This window comes from Podarcis melisellensis, assembly GCF_964234715.1.
Source record: "Podarcis melisellensis genome assembly, chromosome: 5".
Lineage (NCBI taxonomy): Eukaryota > Metazoa > Chordata > Lepidosauria > Squamata > Lacertidae > Podarcis > Podarcis melisellensis.
The window spans coordinates 90,084,227-90,108,891 of NC_138537.1; the positions used below are offsets into that span (position 1 = coordinate 90,084,227).

Genomic DNA, 24,665 nt, shown 5'->3' on the forward strand with positions numbered 1-24,665 from the left:
GAAGCAGACGCTGAGGGACTGAGCTCCCGAGTGATTTGTGTGTTTTGAGCAATAAACCTGAGTTAATTGCTGCTGGAATTGTCTCGCTTCTGTGGGAGAGACCCAACCATTACACATCTGGAAGCAGCCCTGTTTAGGGAAGTTTTTGATGTTCAGTGTTTTATTGTGTTTCTAATATTCTGTTGGGAGCCTCCCAGAGCGATTGGGGAAACCCAGCCAGATGGGCGGGGTATAAATAACAAATTATTATTACTACTACTTCTGCTTAGTAGAGTGGACTGGACTTCTCAGGCGGGCAGGCTTTTTCGAAGAATAACATGAGGTACGATAAGCCCTCCGCCACACCAAACCAACAAAATTATTTCCAAAATAACACCACCACCTCAACGTCTCAGTCTTTTATTTCCTTGGAAGCATATCAACAGTGCTCAGTTTCCAGGAACATATCTTCCTGGAGCTCCTGGAGTAATGGTCCCCCTCCTCACATCTGAAAAACACAGAAATCACTGCAGATTGCCTGGCTCTTGGAAAATCACGGTGAAATCTAGCAGAAAATGAATGGAAACAGCTCAATCAATGCACACATCTGACCCAAGTGAGGTCCTAATTATGAGAAGTCATGTGCCGAGATAAGTGGTGCCGTTCCCGAAAATATTCCTGGCACACGGGACAGGTCAGCTTCTCCTCCCGCCTCCTCTTGCGTGGGGACTCTGGCAAAGTCCCCTCCTTTTTGTGGTGGCAGCGCATGTGGAACACCAGGTCGGACGTCATGCGGAAAGAGACGTTGCATTTGGCGCACCAGTTTTGGGCCGCAACGCTGAAGGAGGTGAAGGTGGGAGGCAAGAGAGTCAAGGAAGTGGACGAGGGACTCGAGGCCGGGGCGGACGTGGCCTGCCTTTGCTCTCCCATCTGCCTGGGCCACAGCCCTGAGGTGTAAGGGTTGCGCTGAACGAGGCCCGGCGGCAGCAACGGGGAGCTGTTCAAGTCGCTGGCCAGGAACTTCGAAGCCAGAAGGGCGCTGTAACGCATGACGTCCGCGGCACTGACGCATCCTGACAACTCCCCTGGGCTTTTTCCTAAGTCGCTCAGAGGGTGAGGGGCAGCTGCCGTTGTCCTCCTGTCCAGCAGGCATCTAGCTGGCTTGCTGAAAGCACTCTTTGGCTCCCTGGCACCTCGGTTGGGCCACACAAAGGAGAAGGCACTGCCAGGGGAACACTGAACAGGGTTCCTGCCAGGGTGGGCCTCCCCAATTCCTTGTTCCACCGCCTTGGCTTTCTCCATTTTCATCTTCTCCTTTATCTGCCTCACTTCAGTGAACGCACTCTCCTTCTGCTCCAGGAGGAGAGCATCCTTCTTAACAGACATTTGTTTTCCCGTGCCGAGCTTCCAGAAAGATCCGCCTGATACCTGCTGCGCAACTCCTTCGTCCCTGCTCCCTCCGTGCAGGTGGTTTGTCTTCTCCAACAACACAGCCTTCCGGCTCAGGCCGTTCTCCACGTCGTCGCAGTTCATCCGCCTCTCCCCGTGGGAATCGTCTTTCCAAGCGGCCATTTTGAACTCCAGGTCCCTAGCCAGGCTGTGAAAGTTTGTGGGTTGTCCTACCAACCTGCTCTTTGTCGTCTTTGGGGCAGAAAGGTTCCTCCAGAGCTGGGCACTGTTCTCTGGGGTGCAGAGGAAGCGGGCGTGAGACAGAAAGGGGTGTTCCCATTTGAAAACTTGCTTGCAGTTCGGGCAACCCAACTCTAGGCAGAAAGAAAAGTCATGAAAGTCACGGAATTGCAGGTCAGGTCTTTTCCTACAATCCCTAACAAAAACGCCTCTGGTTTTTTTTCACAAACATTTTCTTCAACTCATTATTGCCAAAGAAAATAAAGAATTTATTTATGTATGTAATAACGGCAGCAAGAGTCTTAATAGCTCAAGGATGGAAGAATGAGGAAACCCCGACAAAAGGACAATGGCAAGAGAAATTGATGGAACTGGCAAAACTGACATACAAATTGCGAGACAAGGACAACTGTGACTTTAAAGAAGAATGGGAACTTTTTACAAACTACTTTAAAAAAACACAAAATAAACTGGACTCCTTGGCAGGTTTTGAATAAACATACACAAATTTATTGACTGTTAATATAATAGACAGACAATTTAAGGATCTTTACAATTTTGCAATATGCAGAGAACAACATGTGCTGAAAAATCAGAGAGAGGAACTGAGGGAAGTCTTGGGGGAGAGGGAAATTGGGGAGAATGATGAAGATGATATGTTATGATAATTTGTTATATTGAAATTATTAATAAAAATATTTTTTTAAAAAAAGAAAGTCACGGAATTGCAGAGTTGGATCATCTAAATCATAGATCATATCTGCGCCATTATCCCAAATCCTATGCTTATTGACAGTCTCAACAACTCTAAAAGTTTGGGAATGTAAGACTTCTGTTGCAGAATGCATGATACTTCCTCAACAAGGCTTGTTCTTTTATATGCTTAATAATATTATTAATAATGCTTTCAACCAATAGACAGTGGTACATGGGAAATCGAACGGAATCCGTTCCAGAAATCCGTTCAACTTCCAAAACATTCGGGAACCAAGGCGCAGCTTCTGATTGGCTGCAGGAAGCTCCTGCAGCCAATCAGAAGCTGCAAAAGTCATGTCAGGTGTTCGGGTTCCAGAGAACACTTGAAAACCGGAACACTCACTTCCGGTTTTCGATCGTTTGGAAACCAAAACGTTCGACTCCCAAGGCATTTGAAAACCAAGGTAAAAGTGTTCTTGGAACAGATGTTGGACTTATAATTCCCCACTCCCCCTGCATCCCTCTTTAAAAGCTGGCATTATTTTGGTTACTCTCCAATTCTCTAGTAACAAAGTCGATTTTAGTTACAAGCTCCTTTTGTAAGGAGATGAGCAATTTCACACTTGAGTTCTCTCAGGGGGCTCTCAGGTGTATGCCAATTGGATAGGATGACATTCATCCTTAATTTGTCAATTAGCCCTAGAACCTCATCTCTTGTCAGTTCTTCAAATGCCCTCCCTGAAAAAAAATTGCTTCTAGGACATCTGTCTAACATCTTCCACCATGAAAAACAATGCAAAATCACTGTTTCTCAGCTACGGGAATAACAGCAATGTATCTTATAGCAACAAGGCATGGAAAAAAAAGATATATTCTTATAAGAAACATTGCATCATTACACACAAATTTAAATATATTTCAATAATTTGATGCCCCTTTCCCAAAGCCTTGGAAGGGCACGAGGGCTGATGTGTATGTGCCAAATTTTGACGTAGCTCAGGGCGCCATAATGCCCAAGTCTGCCCTGGTGAGGAGTTCTATGGATTATTAGTAATAACGAACTGGTCCCTACCTTACGGATGCTCTGTAGGGTTTGTTACCATATCAGTTCCCACAGGTGGAAGTGTTAGGAAAGACCTCAGAGTGAACCAGGTACGTAGCGGGGGGAGCTGGCTTCAGGGCCGATGGCCCCGGGCACATTTTTCTGGGACCCCTGAAGAGAATGCAGCAGCCATGCCCCCTTTGATGCCAACTTCGCAAAGCGGATCAGGGCTGGCGTCACATCAGCGTGGAGGGCTGGGCTGGTGTGCACCAGTGGGTCGCCCCCCCAAGTGACATGAAGACAAGCTCCACAGCTGGAGTGAGCTCCCGCAGAGCTGGATTTTCAGATGAAGGCTTCCCCAGCTAAGATAGGTAGTTGTGGACTAGGAAATTATTTGCAAGACTCGTTTTGATAGGTCGTTTTTCTGCGACATATCTGGCCATTTCTTTCAGGGTATCTGATGAAGCGGAATCTAGTTAGGTTCTGTCAGGGGGCAGCAAACTTTCCAGCAGGGGGCCAGTCCACTGTCCCTCAGATCTTGTGGGGGGCCGGATTATATATTTTGGGGGGGGGGGATGAATGAATTCCTATGCCTCACAAATAACCTGGAGATGCATTTTAAATAAAAGCACACATTCTACTCATGTCAAAACACCAGGCAGTCCCCTCAAATAACCCAGAGATGCATTTTAAATAAATGACACATTCTACTCATGTAAAAATATTCTGATTCCCGGACCATCTGTGGGCCGGATTTAGAAGGCGATTGGGACGGATATGGCCCCCGGGCCTTAGTTTGCCTACCCATGGGTTATGTCATAATAAATGTATTGATCTTAAATTGCTGCAATACATTCTTGCCTTCTTGAGTGTGTTTAATTGCAATACAAATAATAAAATATAATAATAATAATAATAAATAAAATAAAATAAAATAAAACATTAAAACTTCCCTAAACAGGGCTGCCTTCAGATGACTTCTAAAAGTCAGATAGTTGTTTATTTCCTTGACATCTGATGGGAGGGCGTTCCACAGGGCAGGCGCCACCACCGAGAAGGCCCTCTGCCTTGTTCCCTGTAACCTCACTTCTTGCAGTGAGGGAACTGCAAGAAGGCACTCGGAGCTGGACCTCAGTGTCCAGGCTGAGCGATGGCTGACTTTCAGGTGATTCGAATACAATAGATGCTACTGATAAAAGCCAGGCTCTACTGATTCTGAAGGTGTCTGTCTTTCTATTTAGGAAGAGAAGGATGGTGTCCCAGACAAAATGTCGTACGTGCAAGCCCTCCAAGGGAGTGGCAAGCCAAGGTGGGCGATAAGCGAAAGAATTATGGCTTGCACTCCCCAGAGAATGAAAATTCCACTTGGCACATTAGCTAGACGATGGGCTTTCTATACTCACCACTGTGGAGTCGTCTGCTGGCTTTAATCTCGTTGAATCCCAGAAGCCCGGAGAGCTCTTCATCATACCAAACCAGGAGTTCCTCATTCCGGTGTATTTTCCTTGTAGGGCGATAGTACAGCTGGCTATTCCTTAAGTAGGCTTCTAGGTTCTGCTCTTTCTTGTTGGACGCTGGTTGAACCAACCTCATCCAAGGAAACCCACCAGGATTCTGCACTGATGTGGCATCTACCTGTAGGGCCAAAAGTGGAGAAATTCACTGTTTTGTTCTGTTTATTATTATTATTTTTAAAAAGAAGGTTCCCCCCATACTTTTTATTCCTTTTTTGTAACAACAACAAATAAAACAAATACTCTTACAGTCAAAAAATTGTATGTCTTCTTATTTACCCTGCGCCTTATTGCGCCCGGACTGCCTTCCATCCCTTCAATGGTTTTCATGTCTCAAATCTTTTCTTAGTTTCTTATTTACACTCCATCCACATCACAAGATTTACATTAATCCTGCTACAGTTTTTAAATTTTTACAATTACTCCGTATATATTCAACAAATTTACTCCAATCCTTTTCGAACTTAGCTTCTTTTTGGTTCCAAATCTTATAAGTCAATTTCGCCAATTCTATGTATTCAAACATTTTTGTCTCCCGCTCCATTAAAGTTGGGATTTCTTGGGATTTCCATTTCTGAGCCACTAAGATTCTAGCGGCAGTCGTTGCGTACATGAATAGTTTGTAATCTTCCTTGTAATTTTTTAAAAGAAGTTTTGTGTGAGTGCTGCCATATTAATGGATACATGTCAGGCTTCAGGGAATCTGATTCCTCTCACAGTGGCAGCCAAGAAGCAGATAAACAAAAGGAGTTCTTACCAAGTAATTTATTCAATATTCACAGAGAGAGACGAAGGAATGCCGTCTCCTTAAGACAATGGCGTTGCTCTGAGTAAAGTCCCCTCCCCTCCATCTCTCCTACTCTATGTCATCCCTGCGTCGGCTGATCTGTGCTTTCTGCCTCTGAGCTTTCTGTTCTCACAATGGCCGCCTGGTCCTGGGAGATGGAGGGCGGTCAGGAAGGCTTTCTAGGGACACTGAGTCTGTTAGCTGTCTCTCCCTGCTGGTGCTTCTTCTTCCTGCTGCTCTCCCAATATTTCCCAGCTTCTCCCCACTGCAGCCTGTGAACTGTGACCTTCTGCAAACCACTGTTCTAAATCTATACTGTCCTCCTGTTCTCAGGAAGGTTCAGGAGAATGGAGGGCAGTCCCCACCATTCTTCCTCAGTCCAGCCCCTGACAATGCACCCATAATGGTGATGAACATGTCCTCCCACATAAGCTTCAGAAAGAATCAACATTTCACCCTTTTATTAGGATGCTGTGCACACCTAACTCTTTTGCTCTCATCCTTCAATAGCTGTCTTCTTCAAGTATTCATGGTGGAGCTCTCACCAGTTGGCCCGACTAAAATAAATCCATGTAGATTCTCCAGTGAGCTACAGTGGTACCTCGGGTTAAGTACTTAATTTGTTCTGGAGGTCCGTTCTTAACCTGAAACTGTTCTTAACCTGAAGCACCACTTTAGCTAATGGGGCTTCCTGCTGCTGCTGTGCCGCTTGAGCATAATTTCTGTTCTCATCCTGAAGCAAAGTTCTTAACCTGAAGCACTATTTCTGGGTTAGCGGAGTCTGTAACCTGAAGCGTATGTAACTCGAGGTACACTGTACTTTCTTTCTGGGAGGAAGGTCACTTCCTAGGTGCTAGGGTTAGGCTTTGGGAAGACACTGGGACTGCATTTCAGGATTTGGTTGGTGGAGTCACCTCAAGGTCAGCAGGGACAATCACACCATAGTCAACTTGCTAAATCTTTCTATGGCCTTTATTATGGCTTACTATGAGAGCTCAGTGATACAATGGCAAGAATTTGCAAAAAAAATATTGTGGGACTACAGTGGAACCTTGTGTTACGGATGGGATCCGTTCCGGAGGCCCGTCTGCAACACAGAACTGATGCAAGTGGAAGTGCTGCGCATGCGCGATTTAGCGCTTCTGTGCATGTGTGAAGCAGGATTTAGTACTTCTGCACATGCAGCGAAACCCGGAAGTGACCCGTTCCGTTACCTCCGGGTTGCCGTGGGTCGCAACACGAAAACACGTAACCTGAAGCAGACACAACTTGAGGTATGACTGTACTTACTCCTTGCTGGGAAATCCCCAAAAGCAATGGTCAGAAGCCATTGTATTACATTATTTATTGTATACAGTGGCACCTCTGGATACGAACAGGATCCGTTCCGGAGTCCCGTTCGCATCCAGAAGCAAACGTATCCAGCGACGATACGTCTGTGCATGCGCGCGTCACTTTTTGCCGCTTCTGCGCATGACGTCATTTTGAGCGTCTGCGCAAGCAGCAAAACCTGGAAGGAACGCGCTCCATTACTTCCAGGTTGCCACAGAGCGCAACTCGAACATGCTCAACCTGAAGCGCATTCAACCTGAGGTATGACTGTAGTTGTATTATATTGTATAGTTATTAGTATTGTATTACATTAGTTATAATTTGACACTGATGTGTTATAAATTTGGAAAAATGGTTAATAAATAATTGTTAAGTAAGTAAGTAAGTAAGGGTCAATAGAATAAAAAATTAAATTCACTGTTTAGCCTTATATCCCAACAGTACAGAAAATCCTGGGTGCCTGGGCCCCTTGGGAAATGATCCCAATGATTGCAAATATCACAATACAGTAACCATTCTCATTACTTTAGCTCACAATTAGGATTAGAGTGCCTATCAAAAGCTAGCTGGCTTCGTTTCAGAATCACTTTCTGGAATCATGCAAAGGGACTCTTCTGAACAGCCTCTTACCTTGATGACATAATGGATGTTTCTTTTCTCTGAGCACTTGAGCGCAATAAAAGCCACAGTGTCCAACTGTGCATCGTGCAGCAGGCATGGCCCCAAAATAGTTTCCTCTGGAATTTCTTGAGTGGTGTGGACAGTTGCTAACACGTCTGGGAAATGCTGCGGCAGAAGTCTGTTATCGCTCGTCCTGAATTCTTTTGTTAAAAGTGTAAGTTCCATTGCAAACCTGTAAGGAGCAAAGAATTAAAGTGTCTACAGAGAATAGGTAGAGGCAGGTCCACGGTGTACACATTTGTCACCCAAGGGATTTTAATTGAATGTCTATGTTTTTTTATGAGCTAAAAGACACATGACTCAATATGTTTGTGATCAGAAACTTCCACTGCTGCTGCTTCCATATTAGGTCTGCTTCCAGAACAGCTACATGGGGGCTGCTAATTTGATCAGGAATAAGTGTTGGGGGCTCTGTTAGAAGCACAGGTATGTAAGAAAGGTGCCAAATGGCTCCTTAAACCAAGGTTGCAGTCGCCAAAATGGAAAGTCTAGTTGCCATTTTGGAGCAAAAATACTCTAGAGTCTTCTTTTTCAAATGATGGACTTCTTGGTTAAACATCTGACTAGTTCAGATCATAGAATCATAGAATCATAGAGTTGGAAGAGACCACAAGGGCCATCGAGTCCAACCCCCTGCCAAGCAGGAAACACCATCAGAGCACTCCTGACATATGGTTGTCAAGCCTCTGCTTAAAGACCTCCAAAGAAGGAGACTCCACCACACTCCTTGGCAGCAAATTCCACTGTCGAACAGCTCTTACTGTCAGGAAGTTCTTCCTAATGTTTAGGTGGAATCTTCTTTCTTGTAGTTTGGATCCATTGCTCCGTGTCCGCTTCTCTGGAGCAGCAGAAAACAACCTTTCTCCCTCCTCTATGTGACATCCTTTTATATATTTGAACATGGCTATCATATCACCCCTTAACCTCCTCTTCTCCAGGCTAAACATGCCCAGCTCCCTTAGCCGTTCCTCATAGGGCATCGTTTCCAGGCCTTTGACCATTTTGGTTGCCCTCCTCTGGACACGTTCCAGTTTGTCAGTGTCCTTCTTGAACTGTGGTGCCCAGAACTGGACAATCTTGAGCTAGGTTAAGAGCTTTGAGAACTTAAGGAAGAAAAAACAATTTGATTCAGGGATAGTCCACATATATATTGACCTATTCTGACCTCATTTTCTTAATAGTGACTGCTCCTGCATAGAAAAAGCAACTACCGGTAGATTCCAGAAATTCATTCCGATTGTGCAGATTAAATATAACAGATAGAATTCCATAGGGTGGGGTATTTGTGTGTGAAAAAACAGTTCCCACTCAATGATCCCCAGATGATAATAATAATAATAATATAATAATAATTTATTATTTATACCCCGCCCATCTAGCTGAGTTTCCCCAGCCACTCTGGGCAGCTTCCAGTCAAGTGTTAAAAACAGTACAGCATTAAATATTAAAAACATCCCTGAACAGGGCTGCCTTCAGGTGTCTTTTAAAGATAGGATAGCTGCTTATTTCCTTCACATCTGAAGGGAGGGTGTTCCACAGGGTGGGCTCCACAGATGATGGAGATGTCAGGCATCATCCCAGCACCCGGACATCTTCACTTGGTCGCAAGTGGTCGAAAGTTGGGTGCAAAATGCGCCTGGCACCTGGCTAATTTCGAACACTGGTTGGGGGTGGAAGAACTTAAATTTTTATCTTGCATGACATTTCCCTCATCCAAAAACGCCATCCTGAAGCTTACAGCTGGGTGATATCAGTTGGGAAATAGAGAAACCTCCCTTCAGATATAGCAGAAAAGATGAAAAAGATGAAGCAACTTGGTGAAAGTCTCAAAATAAGGAACAAACAATGCTTCTAAAAACTACCGTAGTTCTAGTGCTCTTCTTCCCTCCCTTAAATACCAGCTATGACTTGGGCCACAGTGGAAGAAGTTACAACCCCAAATCGGTCCAACGCTTTAAACTGCAATGCGCTTGGCTCAATGGAGGCAGTTAAAGTTAAAAGTAAAGGGACCCCTGACCATTAGGTCCAGTCGTGACCGACTCTGGGGTTGCGGCGCTCATCTCGCTTTATTGGCCGAGGGAGCCGGCGTACAGCTTCCGGGTCATGTGGCCAGCATGACTAAGCCGCTTCTGGCGAACCAGAGCAGCACACGGAAACGCCGTTTACCTTCCCGCCGGAGCAGTACCTATTTATCTACTTGCACTTTGACGTGCTTTCAAACTGCTAGGTTGGCAGGAGCAGGAACCGAACAACAGGAGCTCACCCCGTCGCGGGGATTCGAACCGCCGACCTTCTGATTGGCAAGTCCTAGACTCTGTGGTTTAACCCACAGTGCCACCTGCGTCCCAATGGAGGCAGTTACAACCCCAAATAAGTTTTGTGAAGGTTTTCGGACCTACACTTCAGAAACCAAGACGTGCAGAGTGTGTAAACCAAGCAAAGAGCAATTGCAAAGCTGTTGTTTGAGGGCATGCGAAGTTGTCAGACACACAGACTGGGAGCAAGAGGACCCAGGAATCCTGTACATCTCCAAAACAGGTAAAATTTTCAGCAATTCCATCTGCATTGGGAATGATTGGGGGCAAGGGAGAACAGGGTGATAAAAAAGGAGAGCTTTGCTCAGAATCAGTGCTGCAGCGGCTGCATCCAGAGACATGCGCCCTGAGACTGAGAGCATTTGTCACAATACCTCCCTTTATTCAAACAACTGTGTCCCAATTGGTTAGGTGCTGCCAGTCACGAGAGGCTGGATCAATGTGTCTCAATGTACAATATAAATTTCGATGCTTTGTGAAAATCAAATGAAATGATTTGGGGAGCCAAGTTTGAAGAGCGGGTGTGGGATGTTTATATGAGCTAAATGAGGACACTGGCTTTTTTAAAAAGGCGAAGAAAGACTGGAGAGTCATTGTGACTCCATGCCATCCCTGAATGGGAACTTCCTGAAGAATTTCTTTCTCTCGGTAGAGTTACAAGTGTGGAATCCCAGGCCACGACGCTGGAGACTAAAGCAAGAAGAATGTAAATTATTCTGGAGGCAGGACCCCCTCAGAAGCCGAGAGACCCAGGCCACTTCCACCGTTTGAGACCCCTAGTTGTAATTTTAAAAAATGACAACACAAAAAGCGACCCAACAAAAGATTGAGCTGTTTGTTTATAACAATTCTGATGAGGTGACATCATGGTCTAATCTTGCACCAGCAGGATTTAATTTTTAAAATTAATATTTCTAAAAACGTTTGACTCTTCAACATGACAAAATCTGTATATCACTTATGGGTGGGATTCACCTGTCAGAAGCCCTGCAGAAGGACTCCCAATTGCACAATAATGCGTTTTTCACTTCTCCTACCACAACATGCCACTTGTGGCCCCCAAAATTGCATCAGAAGGGGGGATTTTGAGAACCTCCACTCAGCGAATGGAGATCATTCTACCCGCAAGCTGCAATGTTTGCGCAGGCAGAACGGAACAGCACAACACTGAATACCAAAGATCCCATCTCTGACCAAATCACATCTCTTATTTGCTTAAATCTGCAACTCTAAGCTGAGAGTGCGTGTGAACACCTTAGTCTGGCGCCTATAAAAACAAGGTAACAAGTGTCTAACTCTGTGGTCCCCTTTGAGCTTGAGGTCCAGTCAAGAAGCCAGCTCTGTATTTATAGTCACCTGGAGAAGTTATTGGGCTCCTGTCTGGAAAGATGAGCAGGATTAGTTCTTTAGAGGGAGGGATTGGGATAGCCCTAGTTATTTATCATCACTGTCATACAGAATGCCATCTAAGGGAAATCACTGCTTTAACAAAACTTGGGGCTCCTCCAGACATCCGTTATATCACGGATTAATGATGATTTGCGCTCATGATGCTATCAGGGAGGTCACACGCAACCCGCTTTCCATGCTGTTCGTGCCTGCAAATTTTTTTTGGGGGGGGGGCTTCGCTTCCAGGCGGCGCATATTCCATCACTTCCTGCCGACATCCCATAAGTTACTATACCGCAAATGTTCCGGTTTATTTTTCTTCTGCCACTGTTGCGATGTGGCCCTTCCAGACAGCAATGATGCATAGATTTGCAGAAGCATCGCAGAACAAGCTGAAGCAAAATAAATCCACAACTAATGCGCTATTGTTGCGTCAAGAAGATGTTGCAGAAGACACCCGCACTGAAATACCACTCTAGGGAGAGTCCCTAGGAATTTTAGCAAAGGATGCTCCCAGGTTCATGGCACAGAAAATGCGGTCATCCTCTCATTTTGGTACAGTTCGACGTTCAAAAACAATGCAGCAATGCAGTCGCACTTAGCCAATCTCAATTGCCTAAAAGGAAGCAGCATTGCCATGTAGAATTGCAGAGATCCAGAGTTGCTCTTTTCTTAACTGAGTAAATATTTTCTCCTGGAAAAAGGATGATCGAAACAGACTCCACCCTGCCTCTGTTTCTCACAATATGTGTGTTGCTGCTTAACAAAGTATCTTTGTTCAATGTTTGTCCAAAACACTCTTCAACAATGTCAGGAAAGCAAGTAATATGGCAGATATCTTCTGAAATGGTATTCCAAGTCTACTATAAATTGTAACAACATGGAGCGGCACAGACATCTCTCAAAACCTAAAGACTCAGATATCTGTTCACCTGCACAACTGCCACATCTTTTATCATCCGTCTGTCTCAAGAGACAATAGGGTGCTTCTAGATACTTGAATAAAATGTATTTCAAATACTGTACAACAATACCGTACAACAAGATCTCTCAAAAAGAATCATCTGCCCATTCTCAATGCCAACAGATATATAAAAATTGCTTTCTTTTCCCTACTTTTGGTTAAGAGTTTTCTTATTAGAAACATGGATTAAATTACACCATTCATTCTCCCTAAAGGGTTAAGATTACTCTCAACGCTTCCTCTACTCTAAATAAAAGAGGTATTAAATTTTGGTATCCACAATTTCAGTAAGTTTTGTTATTAGTTTTCTTTTATCATTACTGCAAAGCAATTTAGCATTAAAAGTTAACAGTACAAAAAAAATAATAATCAACCTTTTGTATCAGCTGAAAAGATAACAGCAAAACCCTACGCATGTTTCCTCAAAAGCAAATCCTGCTGTGTTTTGAACTCTCCTTAGCATTTTACCATCACCCCAAAGAAAAGATATAAAGAAAGATCTAAGCCAAACATCCAGAGATAGTTTGTCATTTCACATCATCCGTGTTCAGCTACTCCTTGTAATCCAAATTCTACACAGGGAGACAGGAGTATTTGAAATCTATTCCAAATCCCATAAAGAAATCCTGGATGTCAGATCCTGCGATTCAAGCAGCATTGCAGTATTCCAATTTGGTATTTGAAAGCTTGGTTTGAAAAGCTCTTCAGAAGCAGGATAGTCGCTAATTTTGCAAACGGGCTATTATGGGATGTGTCCCTGGTGCTTTCCAGCAGGTCTGCCTCCGGCGGATGAGTTCTCTCCGGGTTTCCCTCCCCAAAAAAACCTCCCGGCGGTTCCAAGGGACGGCCCTTCGACAGTGCCGTCGGAAGAGCGCCTGGATCCAAACCACTCCCGAACGTTAAGGCATTTTGAAGGCTGCGATCCTATTATATAAGCACGCGAGGAAGTCCCGCTGAACCGAATGCGGATTCACACTCCCTCGCAAGCACGCCTCGTCGGACAAAAGGGTCCTTTGGCGGACAGCCTCAAACCCATCTTAACCCGCTTACTTACCTGGGAGGGTCGAAGCGCGGCTCGCGAGCCGGCTGGGCATCAGCTGGTGCTCAGACCCGCCCCGTCGGCTCCATCTCCGGGAGACGTCCAGCCGGAGCCCCCTGCTCTCCCCGCTCTGCTCCCGGTAGCCAAGCCAGCGGGGATTCGTCCGCGGGAGGAGGAGGAGTTTCGACGGGGCGCTCAGTCCAACCCAGAGGGGGCGGCGGCGGCGGCGGCGCAGAGGGGGCGCAGCCCTCACTTGGCTGCCGTCGGCCCGGAGGCCATCGCTCGGCCCAAGACACCCGCCGCGGAAGCGCCTCTCCAGGGGAATCCCCAAAGCTCCCTCGACGGGGCAGGCTGGGGGGGAGACGGACTTCACGCCGCCCGCTGCAGTCTCGCCCCCACGGGCCGAGCTTTTCCCTAGGCTCCTACCACGGGGGTAGCCGAGGGAGCAGGTCTCTAACATAAATCCTGCCCCATCCCACCCCCATAAATCCTGGCTACGCCCATGGTTCCTACCCGCCCCCTCGATTTTACCGGACGGACGACAGCCTGGCATTCCGGTATCGCAGCGGGTTGGGCTAGATGACCCTTGGAACCCCTCCCCTCCAACTCTGTAGTGCAATGAGGGCCCCCGCTGGGCCATAGCTGTCAACTTACAGATTTGAAAATAAGGGACCAGCAGCCTCGAAAATAAGGGATCAGCAGCCAAAATAAGGGATTTTGCTTAGCTTATCCAGAAATCCGGCACTGATGGAGCCATGCTGCTTTGGCTGCGACTGACTGTGTTTTGCAGGCGGTTGGACTAGATGATCCTAAGGGTCTACAACTCCGACCAAAGAAGAGGGGCAGACAAAACTGATGAACGACGTCGAGATGGCAAAGCTTACAGGCAGAATCAGAAACCAGGAAGAGGACCTCTTTAATAAAGAATGGGGAAAGTTTATGATTTAGTTGGAAAGCTATTGTCATTGGTAGGATTGACAGAAAACTTGTAGTAAAAATTTGAACTATGGATGGACAAATGATTTATAAAAATAGAGTTATGAAATGGATGCAGAGGGGGAAATCACTACATTAAGATGCTGCACTGGTTGGAGGGGATGCTAAGCAGCACGTCGGGGCTGCCGTAGTCCTGGCGTCCTGGCGCAAGGAGTTCCATCGGCCCTTCCCCGCCCGAGAGAGGGTGGGGAGGGAGAGGGACTCTCGCTCACGCCACCCGTGAGACCGGTATGAGGTGGTTGCGGTGCCACAGCAGCCGCTGAAGCGCCACCCTTCTGCGTACCTTCCAGTGGCGTAGCGTGGGTTGTCAGCACCCGGGGCAAGGCAAGTACGGTAATTTGTGCCCCCTAACCCATGGATTTGCGCCCCTAACCCTAACCCCCAGATGTTGCGCCCGGTGCGGCCGGCCCCCCCTGCACCCCCCACGCTACGCCACTGGTACCTTCCCATCCCCTCCTCTTCCTCCTCCCTCATGCTGCCTCCTCAGCCACCACCTCCGGCTTCCCCTGGCAGCGCGGCGAAAGTCTCGTAAGAGAGGGGCTGGCTGCCCACCCGCCACCACCCGTCTCCTCACGAGGGGGAAAAGGGAGAGACGAAGACACGGCAGCTCGTGCGTGCGTGCACGCACTCTTGAGGTGGAGGACCCCGAGCCGCTGCTTCCCTCCCGAGCCGGGCAAGCATGAAAGTCGGGAAATTTAAGGGGCATCATCAATAAGGGACAGTAACGGGACACGGTGCTGGGATAAGGGAGTTTCCCGCCAAATAAGGGACGGTTGACAGCTATGTTCCGGGTGTCTGCAGTTCCACCACACGACGTTACAGGGGTACCTGTCTGGGCTGATCCGGATCTTGTTAGGTGGAAATAACAGCGCTGGAAAGGATTCAGATTCAGATAATTTTGAGTTGACTGGGGTGGGGGGGGGCATCTTAAGATGGAGGAAATCAGGTGTTGGGACCCCCGCCCTGCTTCTATGCAATAGGAACCCAAAGCCACCTTTGCAGAACGGGGAAAAGAATTAGTCCCTCTGCCTTCTGCACCAAAAATACCGGTGGAGAATATTTGAAGAAAAATTATAAGGCGGCCTTCCAGGAGGATGGGGAAAAGAAAGCTCTGAGGGAATTTTCTTTGGAAAATTTGTTCTTTTTTTTCTTGCATTTATTTATTTATTTATTTATTTATTTATTTATTTTTAGCAATTTATTTTTTTTAGCAATTTCAACTGGGCTATTATTTCCCCAGTCCTTCAGTGCATCACCAATGAGACAACATTCTGATGGTGCTCTTGCAGTTTTGCACTTTACTTTTCATTCTTTTGATTCTGTAGTTATTAGGCTGTTTTTAAAGCTGAACATAAAGGGACGCGGGTGGCGCTGTGGGTAAAAGCCTCAGCGCCTAGGGCTTGCCGATCGAAAGGTCGGCGGTTCGAATCCCCGCGGCGGGGTGCGCTCCCGTTGCCCGGTCCCAGCGCCTGCCAACCTAGCAGTTCGAAAGCACCCCCGGGTGCAAGTAGATAAATAGGGACCGCTTACTAGCGGGAAGGTAAATGGCGTTTCCGTGTGCAGCTCTGGCTCGCCAGAGCAGCGATGTCACGCTGGCCACGTGACCCGGAAGTGTCTCCGGACAGCGCTGGCCCCTGGCCTCTTAAGTGAGATGGGCGCACAACCCCAGAGTCTGGCAAGACTGGCCCGTACGGGCAGGGGTACCTTTACCTTTACCTTTAAAGCTGAACAGAAAGCATGCCGATTTTTGCAAGTTGAAATGTTGAGGAGGAGTGAAAATGTCTATTCCTCTACAGTGTTATCAAGCTCAGGGCTGTCTTGCACTAGCATACAGGGAACCCACAACCTGTGTGCATCTAACCTGTTTTGTACACATGACAAAAAAAGAAATAGGAATGGGGGCAGGGTTCTGGGGGAAAAAATCACTATGGGAATCTCACCCGCCATTAAAGCCAATGGGTTTTGACCACAGTATATGAACTGTAGGCACGATTCCCTGGAACCTAAACTCCACGTGAGCTGCGGGCTTACTGTATTGAGATACATTGCACATAAAAAAATTAGGGATGGGGGCGCCGGGCTCTCAGGGGTGCCAGACTGAGAGTTGAGTCTGAGGAAGAGCCCATCTGTTGGTTGGAGCTCTGCGACGGGCTCTTCTGCTGCTGGCGGCTCTGCGCTGCAAGTTTGGGGGTGACCGAGCCAGCGAGACGCTGAAGTGGCCAGCCAGCTCCACTCTCCTGTGCGCCTGGGACTGGGCAAACTGGGGGGGCGGAGCCGGGCAGATCTTTGCACCCCAGCACCGCATATGCTTAAGACAGCCCTGAGCTTGATAACACAGTAAGCGTAGGTAATTAAAAAGGAGGATTTATTGTGAAACCAAACAGATTGCTCTGGACACCTTCAACAAAGCGTCCAGCATCATTGCTCAAGATGACCCTTCTGAAGACTCCTTCCGGCATCGACAGAAGATATTGAACTTACGAGCCTTGCGTCTCTTGTTTTGCTTCCTATCTAACAGCCCTCCCATTCGCCGACTCTTTGGACTGCATGGATCAACTCCAACCTCTTCCTGGTCTGAGACTATTTGCACCTTTTTGTGCTTCCGGCTAGCTTTGGCTCTGTTTCAGCCTATTCTCAGCTACTGTCTTATCAGCCAGCCTATCAAGGTCTGGAAGAGCTGAAGTCTGCAGCTGCTGGCTCTCCCCTGCCTGATTAATATCTAAGCCTCTCTGTTCCTGGCTGCTTTCTGCAGTTGGCTTCAAATCTTCGCTTGGAGCTGGCTCATTCCTGACACTCCTGTTCCTGGGAGACAGTGGGAAAGGGGACAGAGGGGATTCTCCCAGCCCACCCCTCTCAGGAACCATCTTTTCCTCAGCTTCTGATGCGTCCTGCACTTCCTCCCCCAACTCTGACTGCTCAGCCGCTTCGCCTTCTTCCAGCCCTTGCTGCTGCCTCATGGGGGGCACGAAACCCTATAAATCGCTGGCCCCTTCTCCTGGGTCAGCCTTCGACTACACACTCCTCAGACCCCCACTAGTCCCTGACAGAAGGAGACCAAGTGACAACCCAATTAGCTTCCAGGCCCAATTCAAAGCTCTGGTTTTGACCAATGAACGTGGCCCTGGACCCCAATAGCTCAAGGACAGCCTATCCTCATAGGAACCAACCCAGACTCTGCAATCGTCATCCGAGGCCCTTCTTTGTGTGCCTCGTTCATGAGAGGTCTGGAAGGTGACTACACAAAACAGGTTTTTACAGTGGTGGTTCTCCATTTGTGGAATGCTATCTCTGGGGACGCGGGTGGTGCTGTGGGTTTAACCACAGAGCCTAGGGCTTGCCGATGAGAAGGTCGGCGGTTCGAATCCCCGCGACGGGGTGAGCTCCCGTTGTTCGGTCCCTGCTCCTGCCAACCTAGCAGTTCGAAAGCATGTCAAAGTGCAAGTAGATAAATAGGTACCGCTCCGGCGGGAAGGTAAACAGCGTTTCCGTGCACTGCTCTGGTTCACCAGAAGCAGTTTAGCTGTACGCCGGCTCCCTCAACCAATAAAATGAGAGGAGCACCGCAACCCCAGAGTCAGTCACGACTGGACCTAATGGCCAGGGGTCCCTTTACCTTTATCTCTGGGGAAGCTCACCTGGAGCCATTATTACGTATCTTCAGGTGCCAGGAAAAAAACATTCCTTTTAAACCAGGTCATTCCCTTTTAACTATCCATGGCCTTTTAGAGTGGGTAGAATGTTTTAATGTATTTCTTCCCCTGGTTTTAATGTATGTGTTTTTTGTTTGTAAGTTACCTGGCAAGTCACTTTCAGTTGTCACGGCAAAATAAAAAGGCACCTAGTAAATTTAATAAATAAATGCATAGTTGTGCTCATGAGTCTACCAGGCAATTGGTGCTTAAAACAGCGAACTAAATACTCAAGTCAGATCAACCACCAATTCAAATGGCTTGTGGACTAATGAATTGTGGATTTTCCCCAAAGCAAGAATTGAACCTGAAATCCTTTAGCAACTTGAAACTGGCAGCTCCACGGTAAAAAAAAAAGCTTCTCAAAAACAGGTAGAAGGTGCCAAATTTTCAGGGATGATCTCAGAAGAAGCAGATTTGTAGTTCAAGTCCAGTGTTAGAAAGACAGGGGTCGATAATTTGTTTATCAAGGGCAATTGTTTTTGGTGTGATGGGAATAGTTTTACTCTCCTCTGAGGTTTTATATGCAAAAATAAAAGCTTATCAACTTTCCATGTTTAGGGTTTTTTTTTAATGTTAGGCCACCAATGAAGATATTTGCATTGAAACAAATTTGGCTTATGTCAAAATGATTTGCATAGTATTAGGATAGTTAAGGAATTCTTGCTGGAATCTTTGTAGGTATGATTTGTTTGTTGTAATAAATAATTCTGCATTTTACTACCATTCCCCCCCCCCCTTTGTTTTTGGTTGAAAACACTGGCATTGCCATTAAAGCAGCAAGTCAAAACCCTTTAACGGAGAACTTCATCATCTGCATTAACCTGCCTAGTTGGTTGCTTTATGTGGCATGTAAGCCTGGCAGTTCCTGTTACGGGTGGGTGGGTCTAGTCATGTCTAATAAAAAACGGTTGCAGGGAGGGAGCTACAGAAATCGGGGGACCCAGCTGCACCACTGGAAATTGTGACAAAGATGCCTGCTCTTATTTGTTCATCCTCTGTTGCTCAAAATAAAATCAAACTATCAGACCCTCGTTGGAATAAGATCCAGCACCATTTCCAACACAGAGGAGGCGGGAAAAATATTGGGGCCATTTTCAGAGTTGGTCTCCCTCGCTGGTCACCGAAACAGGTAAAATGAAAATAAAAAAGGCAGGTTTTTTATTTCCTCCAGCACTCCTAAAGTAGCAAATACCTGCGCCAGCAACCCAATCAGATCAAAGCAGCTGATGGGAGAACGTTGGATAAAGGCCTCTATGAAATGCCTGGATTGATTTCAGTGTTTTCTTTTTCTTTTTTTCTTTTTTTTGCAAAATCAGAAATATTGCAAAGATTTCATCCCCCCCTCTCCCAGTTTTCTACATCAGCTTTGCAAGATCTCCTGAGCTTGTACTGTCTTTTCCACAATCTCTCCTGTCAGCTTTTCTTTTGGCAACAGATTTCTCTTTGATTGTATCAAATATAAAATAGCCCTCCTTCAAAACCATTACTGGGTTGACGTTTGGTTTTTCAATACAAGCCAATATTCAGTTTGCTTGGACATTAATCAAAGAAGCCCGGTTATTTCATTTGTCAACATGCTCATAGGAATTTTCTACCAGGCGTTAAAGGCATTTATATGGAATGACATCTTTCAAAAGCGATGTAGCAAGTCCCAATTTGGGGCCTATTCGATTCTGACAAGACATTTGATGGTTCTATATTTTATGTACCAGCTGTGCCAGAAACCATTTGCTATGCAGAGCCATAAATTATCTCCAGCAAGTGCCTTTTATAAATAAATTAAAAACAAACAGGCATAAGGCACTTCTTGCGATGATGATGATGATGATGGATGATCATCATCATCATCATCGTATGTGAACAGGTGAATTCCATTACAATATTAAATAAAGGGTTGGAAATCAAAGGGATCTCAAGTTAGTGATTCCAAAGATAGGAGATAAAATGGATAAACTGTTTGCTAGATTTCATTGCAAAGGGCCTTTCTGAAGGCAGCGTAATTTGGGTTTATTATCTCATCCCCTTTCCCATTACTGCTGATCTTGTGCAGACTGGCATAAGCATTATTCCATCAACATGCACGGTGTTTTACAGAATACAAGTCCCTGTTCTGCATGTGGCTCCAGCCTGGCACCCCTGAGCAGAGAAGGCCGATGTCGTTTTCACAAATGATACCTGCCTCTTCCCCCACAATTCCCCAGTTTGTAAGCTGAGTGAAGAACTTACATTGGCTACGAAACACGTTTTCCCCAGCCAATTCCATCTTGAATGGGGAATTGTATAAGGGTAAGAGCTGCAGTCCAGTGGCCAAGTGTAAATGGTTTTGCATGCACAATGTCCCTGGTTCACTGCCTGCCATCTCTAGGTTGAGGCTGGGGAAGCCCTAGAACAGGCATAGGCAAACTCGGCCCTCCAGATGTTTTTGGCCTACGACTCCCATCATCCCTAGCTAGCAGGACCAGCGGTCAGGGATGATGGGAATTGTAGTCCCAAAAATATCTGGAGGGCTGAGTTTGCCTATGCCTGCCCTAGAAAGCCCTGATCAGCCAGAAGCAATTCTGAGTTACACAGACGGATAAATTGACTCTGTATAATGCAGCTTTCTATGTTCCAATAGGAGAGGCATCCTGTGCAGACCCACCCATTTGCCCTCTGGCATGGAGCCACTTCCTTTGTCAGACTTAGGTCAGGGGTAGGCAACCTAAGGCCCGGGGGGCCAGATGTGGCCCAATCGCCTTCTCAATCTGGCCTGTGGACGGTCCGGGAATCAGCATGTTTTTACACGAGTGGAATGTGCCCTTTTATTTAAAATGCATCCCTGGGTTATTTGTGGGGCCTGCCTGGTGTTTTTACATGAGTAGAATGGTGCTGTGGGATTGCTGATCAGAAGGTCGGCGGTTCGAATCCCCACAATGGGGGGGGCTCTGTCCCTGCTCCTGCCAATCTGGCAGTTTGAAGCACGTCAAAGTGCAAGTAGATAAATAGGTACCACTCCAGCGGGAAGGTAAACAGCGTTTCCGTGCGCTGTTCTGGTTCGCCAGAAGCAGCTTTGTCATGCTGGCCACATGACCCAGAAGCTGTACGCTGGCTCCCTCGGCCAATAAAGTGAGATGAGTGCCACAACCCCAGAGTTGGCCACGACTGGACCTAATGGTCAGGGGTCTACAACGGGGTAAGCTCCCATTGCTCTGTCCCAGCTCCTGCCAACCAAGCAGTTCGAAAGCACACCAGTGCAAGCAGATAAACAGGTACCGCTGCAGCGGGAAGGGAAATGGCTTTTCCATGCGCTCTGGTTTCCGTCACGGTGTCCTGTTGCGCCAGAAGCGGCTTAGTCATGCTGGCCACATGACCCAGAAAGCTGTCTGTGGACAAACGCTGGCTCCCTCAGCCTGAAAGTGAGATGAGCGCCACAACCCCATAGTCGCCTTTGACTGGACTTAAACGTCCAGGGGTCCTTTACCTTTCACCTTTACCTGCCCCACCAACATAAATCCTGACAACACCCATGCTAGGGGAGTTGTTTGTAAGCAACATCAGGAACGATGGAGCAAATGTGCAAATCGAGTAGACTCTGTAGAAGCATTTGTCACTCTTAACTGTGCTTGGCAAAACTTCTAATATAGTGTAGCTATATCAGAGTATCAGACACTGACTGGCTTGCATAGGCAGAAATGATCCTCTCTGTTAGCTGTTGCAATGCCCTGCCTGATTCATTGGCCCTTTGCTGAAAATTAAGGCTGCAATCCCATGCAAACGGAAGTAATTTACCTGTAAGTAAGCACCATTGAGGTACGTGGGTGGCGCTGTGGGTCAGAAGGTTGGCAGTTCAAATCCCCGCAATGGGGTGAGTTCCTGTTCCTCGGTCCCAGCTCCTGCCAACTTAGCAGTTTGAAAGCACGTCAAATTGCAAGTAGATAAATAGGTACCATTCCAGTGGGAAGGTAAACGGCATTTCCGTGCGCTGCTCTGGTTTGCCAGAAGCGGCTTAGTCATGCTGGCCATATGACCCGGAAGCTGCCTGCGGACAAACGCCGGCTCCCTCGACCAGTAAAGCGAGATGAGCGCGCAACCCCAGAGTCGGTCACGACTGGACTTAATGGTCAGGGGTCCCTTTACCTTTTAAGCACCACTGATTTCAGGGGAGCTTATGACATATAAACATGCATTGCGTCAGGCTGCATGTGAGACCATGAGGAGCACAGAGATGCAGTTGAACCTGACGTGAGAGACTTTGAGTCAATATAATAGCTGCAATGTACGGACAAAACATCAACACCCAACTCCCCAGGTTGAGTCAAGGCTTGTTTCCCACCAAAACGAAAATGGAAAAATTGCCTCCAAAGTGATTCTGCCTTGCTTCCGTCCTGTGGCTTGATCCATTAATTAGGTCAGATCGGTCCAGTTCTTTCTCATGAGCTGTGGCTCGAGGGGGGGACACACAGGAATGACAAGAAAGAGTCGGTCATAATTATTGCAATAATTTCAGGTGGCTTGACAACCTTTCTAGGAAAAAGTCTTTGGCGAGAAGGGTGAAACATGGAAATATGCAAAATAGGGTGTGTGTGTGCTTGTTTGTTTTAGAATGTTTCATTGCAAGAACTACATGTGTCTTACACACATAAATACAAGCATGTGCCTGGCAAATGTATCAATATGGTGCAAAGCTAATTTAGGTTAGATTTGCACAAGATGTTATCATGTTAAAATTTGTGTAGCCTCAACACTGTATGTAGTAGGAGCAAAAATCCAAGCTTTGCGCAGCCATCCATATGTGAAGCTACCTATTTCTGTGTTTGCTTTTAAAGCACAATTTACCATATCCCAACACACAGTTTGGACGCAGGCTATTGCTTGAACACAGCATTCCCCTACCAATTACAGTCACAGTATGCAGAAAATAATGGACTAGGGTGTGTGCCCGATTAGCATTGGCCCATCCCAGTTCCTTATTCCTTTCTCCATCTATTGGCTGTTGTTGCCAAGGAAATCCAAGCTCGACAGCATCCTGCCCCCAAACAGAGGGCTGGACCACCAGGCACAATTCAACACTACCTCATAAAGGACACATCTCCAGTTGCCAACTAACAGTTTACAGGCATATTTATATTGGTCGCCTGGGCTCATCATGTTATCAATGAGTGTTGTGCAAAAAACAATGGTTTTGCCTGAATATAAAGAAGACAATTCCCCAGTCACGGAAATCTGTTAGACAAAACTTATTTTGTGGTCTAGGGAAATAGAATCACAGGACAGATTTATTAAGCTCATTCAAACTTTCATTGGAAATAGTCGATATTCTAGTGAACTAGTACAGTATTCAGCTTCAATAGACGCCCCTAGGAGACTACATGCTTTTGAATTATGGTGCTGGAGACTCTTGAGAGTCCCATGGACTGCAAGATCAAACCTATCCATTCTCAAGGAAATCAGCCCTGAGTGCTCACTGGAAGGATAGATCCTGAAGCTGAGGCTCCAATACTTTGGCCACCTCATGAGAAGAGAAGACTCCATGGAAAAGACCCTGATGTTGGGGAAGATGGAGGGCACAAGGAGAAGGGGACGACAGAGGACGAGATGGTTGGATAGTGTTCTCGAAGCTACCAGCATGAGTTTGACCAAACTGCGGGAGGCAGTGGAAGACAGGAGTGCCTGGCGTGCTCTGGTCCATGGGGTCACAAAGAGTCGGACACGACTAAACAACAACAAGGAGACTACAAGTGGGGTGGGTGTGGCAGTGGCGGCACTCTGATGCATTTGTGGTCTCCTCTGAAAAGGATGCCTTGAATCAACTCTGATTTTACTGCTTTTTCTTGCTAACAACTACAGTGGTACCTCAGGTTACATGCGCTTCAGGTTACAGACTCCGCTAACCCAGAAATAGTGCTTCAGGTTAAGAACTTTGCTTCAGGATGAGAACAGAAATCGTGCTCCGGCGGCGGGAGGCCCCATTAGCTAAAGTGGTGTTTCAGGTTAAGAACAGTTTCAGGTTAACAACGGACCTCCGGAACGAATTAAGTACCTAACCCAAGGTACCCCTATAGTTAATACATAAAAAAAGCTGACAGCTCACTTCTCTGTTAGATGCCTGCTTTCATAGGAGCCAACTCCTAGGGGCCGAGGTCCCTTCGCCCCCCACCCCATAAAATACTTGAGGGGGCTGAGTGTCCCCCAGTTGCCATTCAAATAGTGTCCCTATGCTTGTCATGTGATTGATTATGTGGGGTGCGGTTTACCCCAGTATTTAATTCAAGTTGGCACCCCCGGGCAGGACACCCATTCGTCACCATCTTCCGCCTGTCTGTCTAGGAGCTTCAGATTGAAATGTCTCAACAGCAGTAGTTTTATTTTTATTTTTTTCAAAAAAAATTATTAAGTTTCACAAAATTATACACAAGTAAAACACACAAACAAACAAACAAAAATCATATCCTTATTAAAATTACACTTACTGACATTGTTAATTGACTTCCTTGCTTCCCCTTAGTCAAATTTCCATGCATATCCTTATAACGGCTTTCCAAATCATAATTCTTATAAACTTAACTTAGTCCAATAACATCCTTATATCTTTTCAATTCGAAATTGTACATGTTAAACATCACTTAACTTA

General features: G+C 46.5%; 1 protein-coding gene across 3 annotated transcripts; it reads right to left on the reverse strand.

Annotated features, from left to right (window-relative positions):
- Positions 1-385: 385 nt before the first annotated feature.
- Positions 386-14,001, reverse strand: ZNF488 (zinc finger protein 488). 3 transcript variants are annotated; one of them, XM_081911784.1, is made up of 4 exons: positions 13,899-14,001; positions 7,610-7,832; positions 4,750-4,981; positions 386-1,742 (listed from the first exon to the last, which is right to left on the reverse strand). In XM_081911784.1, exons 2-4 carry the CDS (start codon positions 7,823-7,825, stop codon positions 604-606), a joined length of 1,587 nt encoding a protein of 528 aa, XP_081767910.1. In that variant the 5' UTR covers positions 7,826-7,832; positions 13,899-14,001; the 3' UTR covers positions 386-603. The 3 variants fall into 3 exon arrangements, with proteins under 3 accessions (XP_081767910.1, XP_081767908.1, XP_081767909.1); XM_081911782.1 differs by lacking the exon at positions 13,899-14,001 and adding an exon at positions 13,383-13,517; XM_081911783.1 differs by lacking the exon at positions 13,899-14,001 and adding an exon at positions 11,332-11,453.
- Between the last annotated feature and the right edge of the window lie 10,664 nt (positions 14,002-24,665).

Excerpts from the sequence above, each read along its gene's own strand:
- ZNF488 (XM_081911784.1), bottom strand. The coding sequence starts at position 7,825 with ATGGAACTTACACTTTTAACAAAAGAATTCAGGACGAGCGATAACAGA. Across the intron at positions 4,982-7,609 it reads ACATCCATTATGTCATCAAG|GTAGATGCCACATCAGTGCA; the intron begins GTAAGAGGCTGT and ends TTGGCCCTACAG. Across the intron at positions 1,743-4,749 it reads CAGCAGACGACTCCACAGTG|AGTTGGGTTGCCCGAACTGC; the intron begins GTGAGTATAGAA and ends CTTTCTGCCTAG.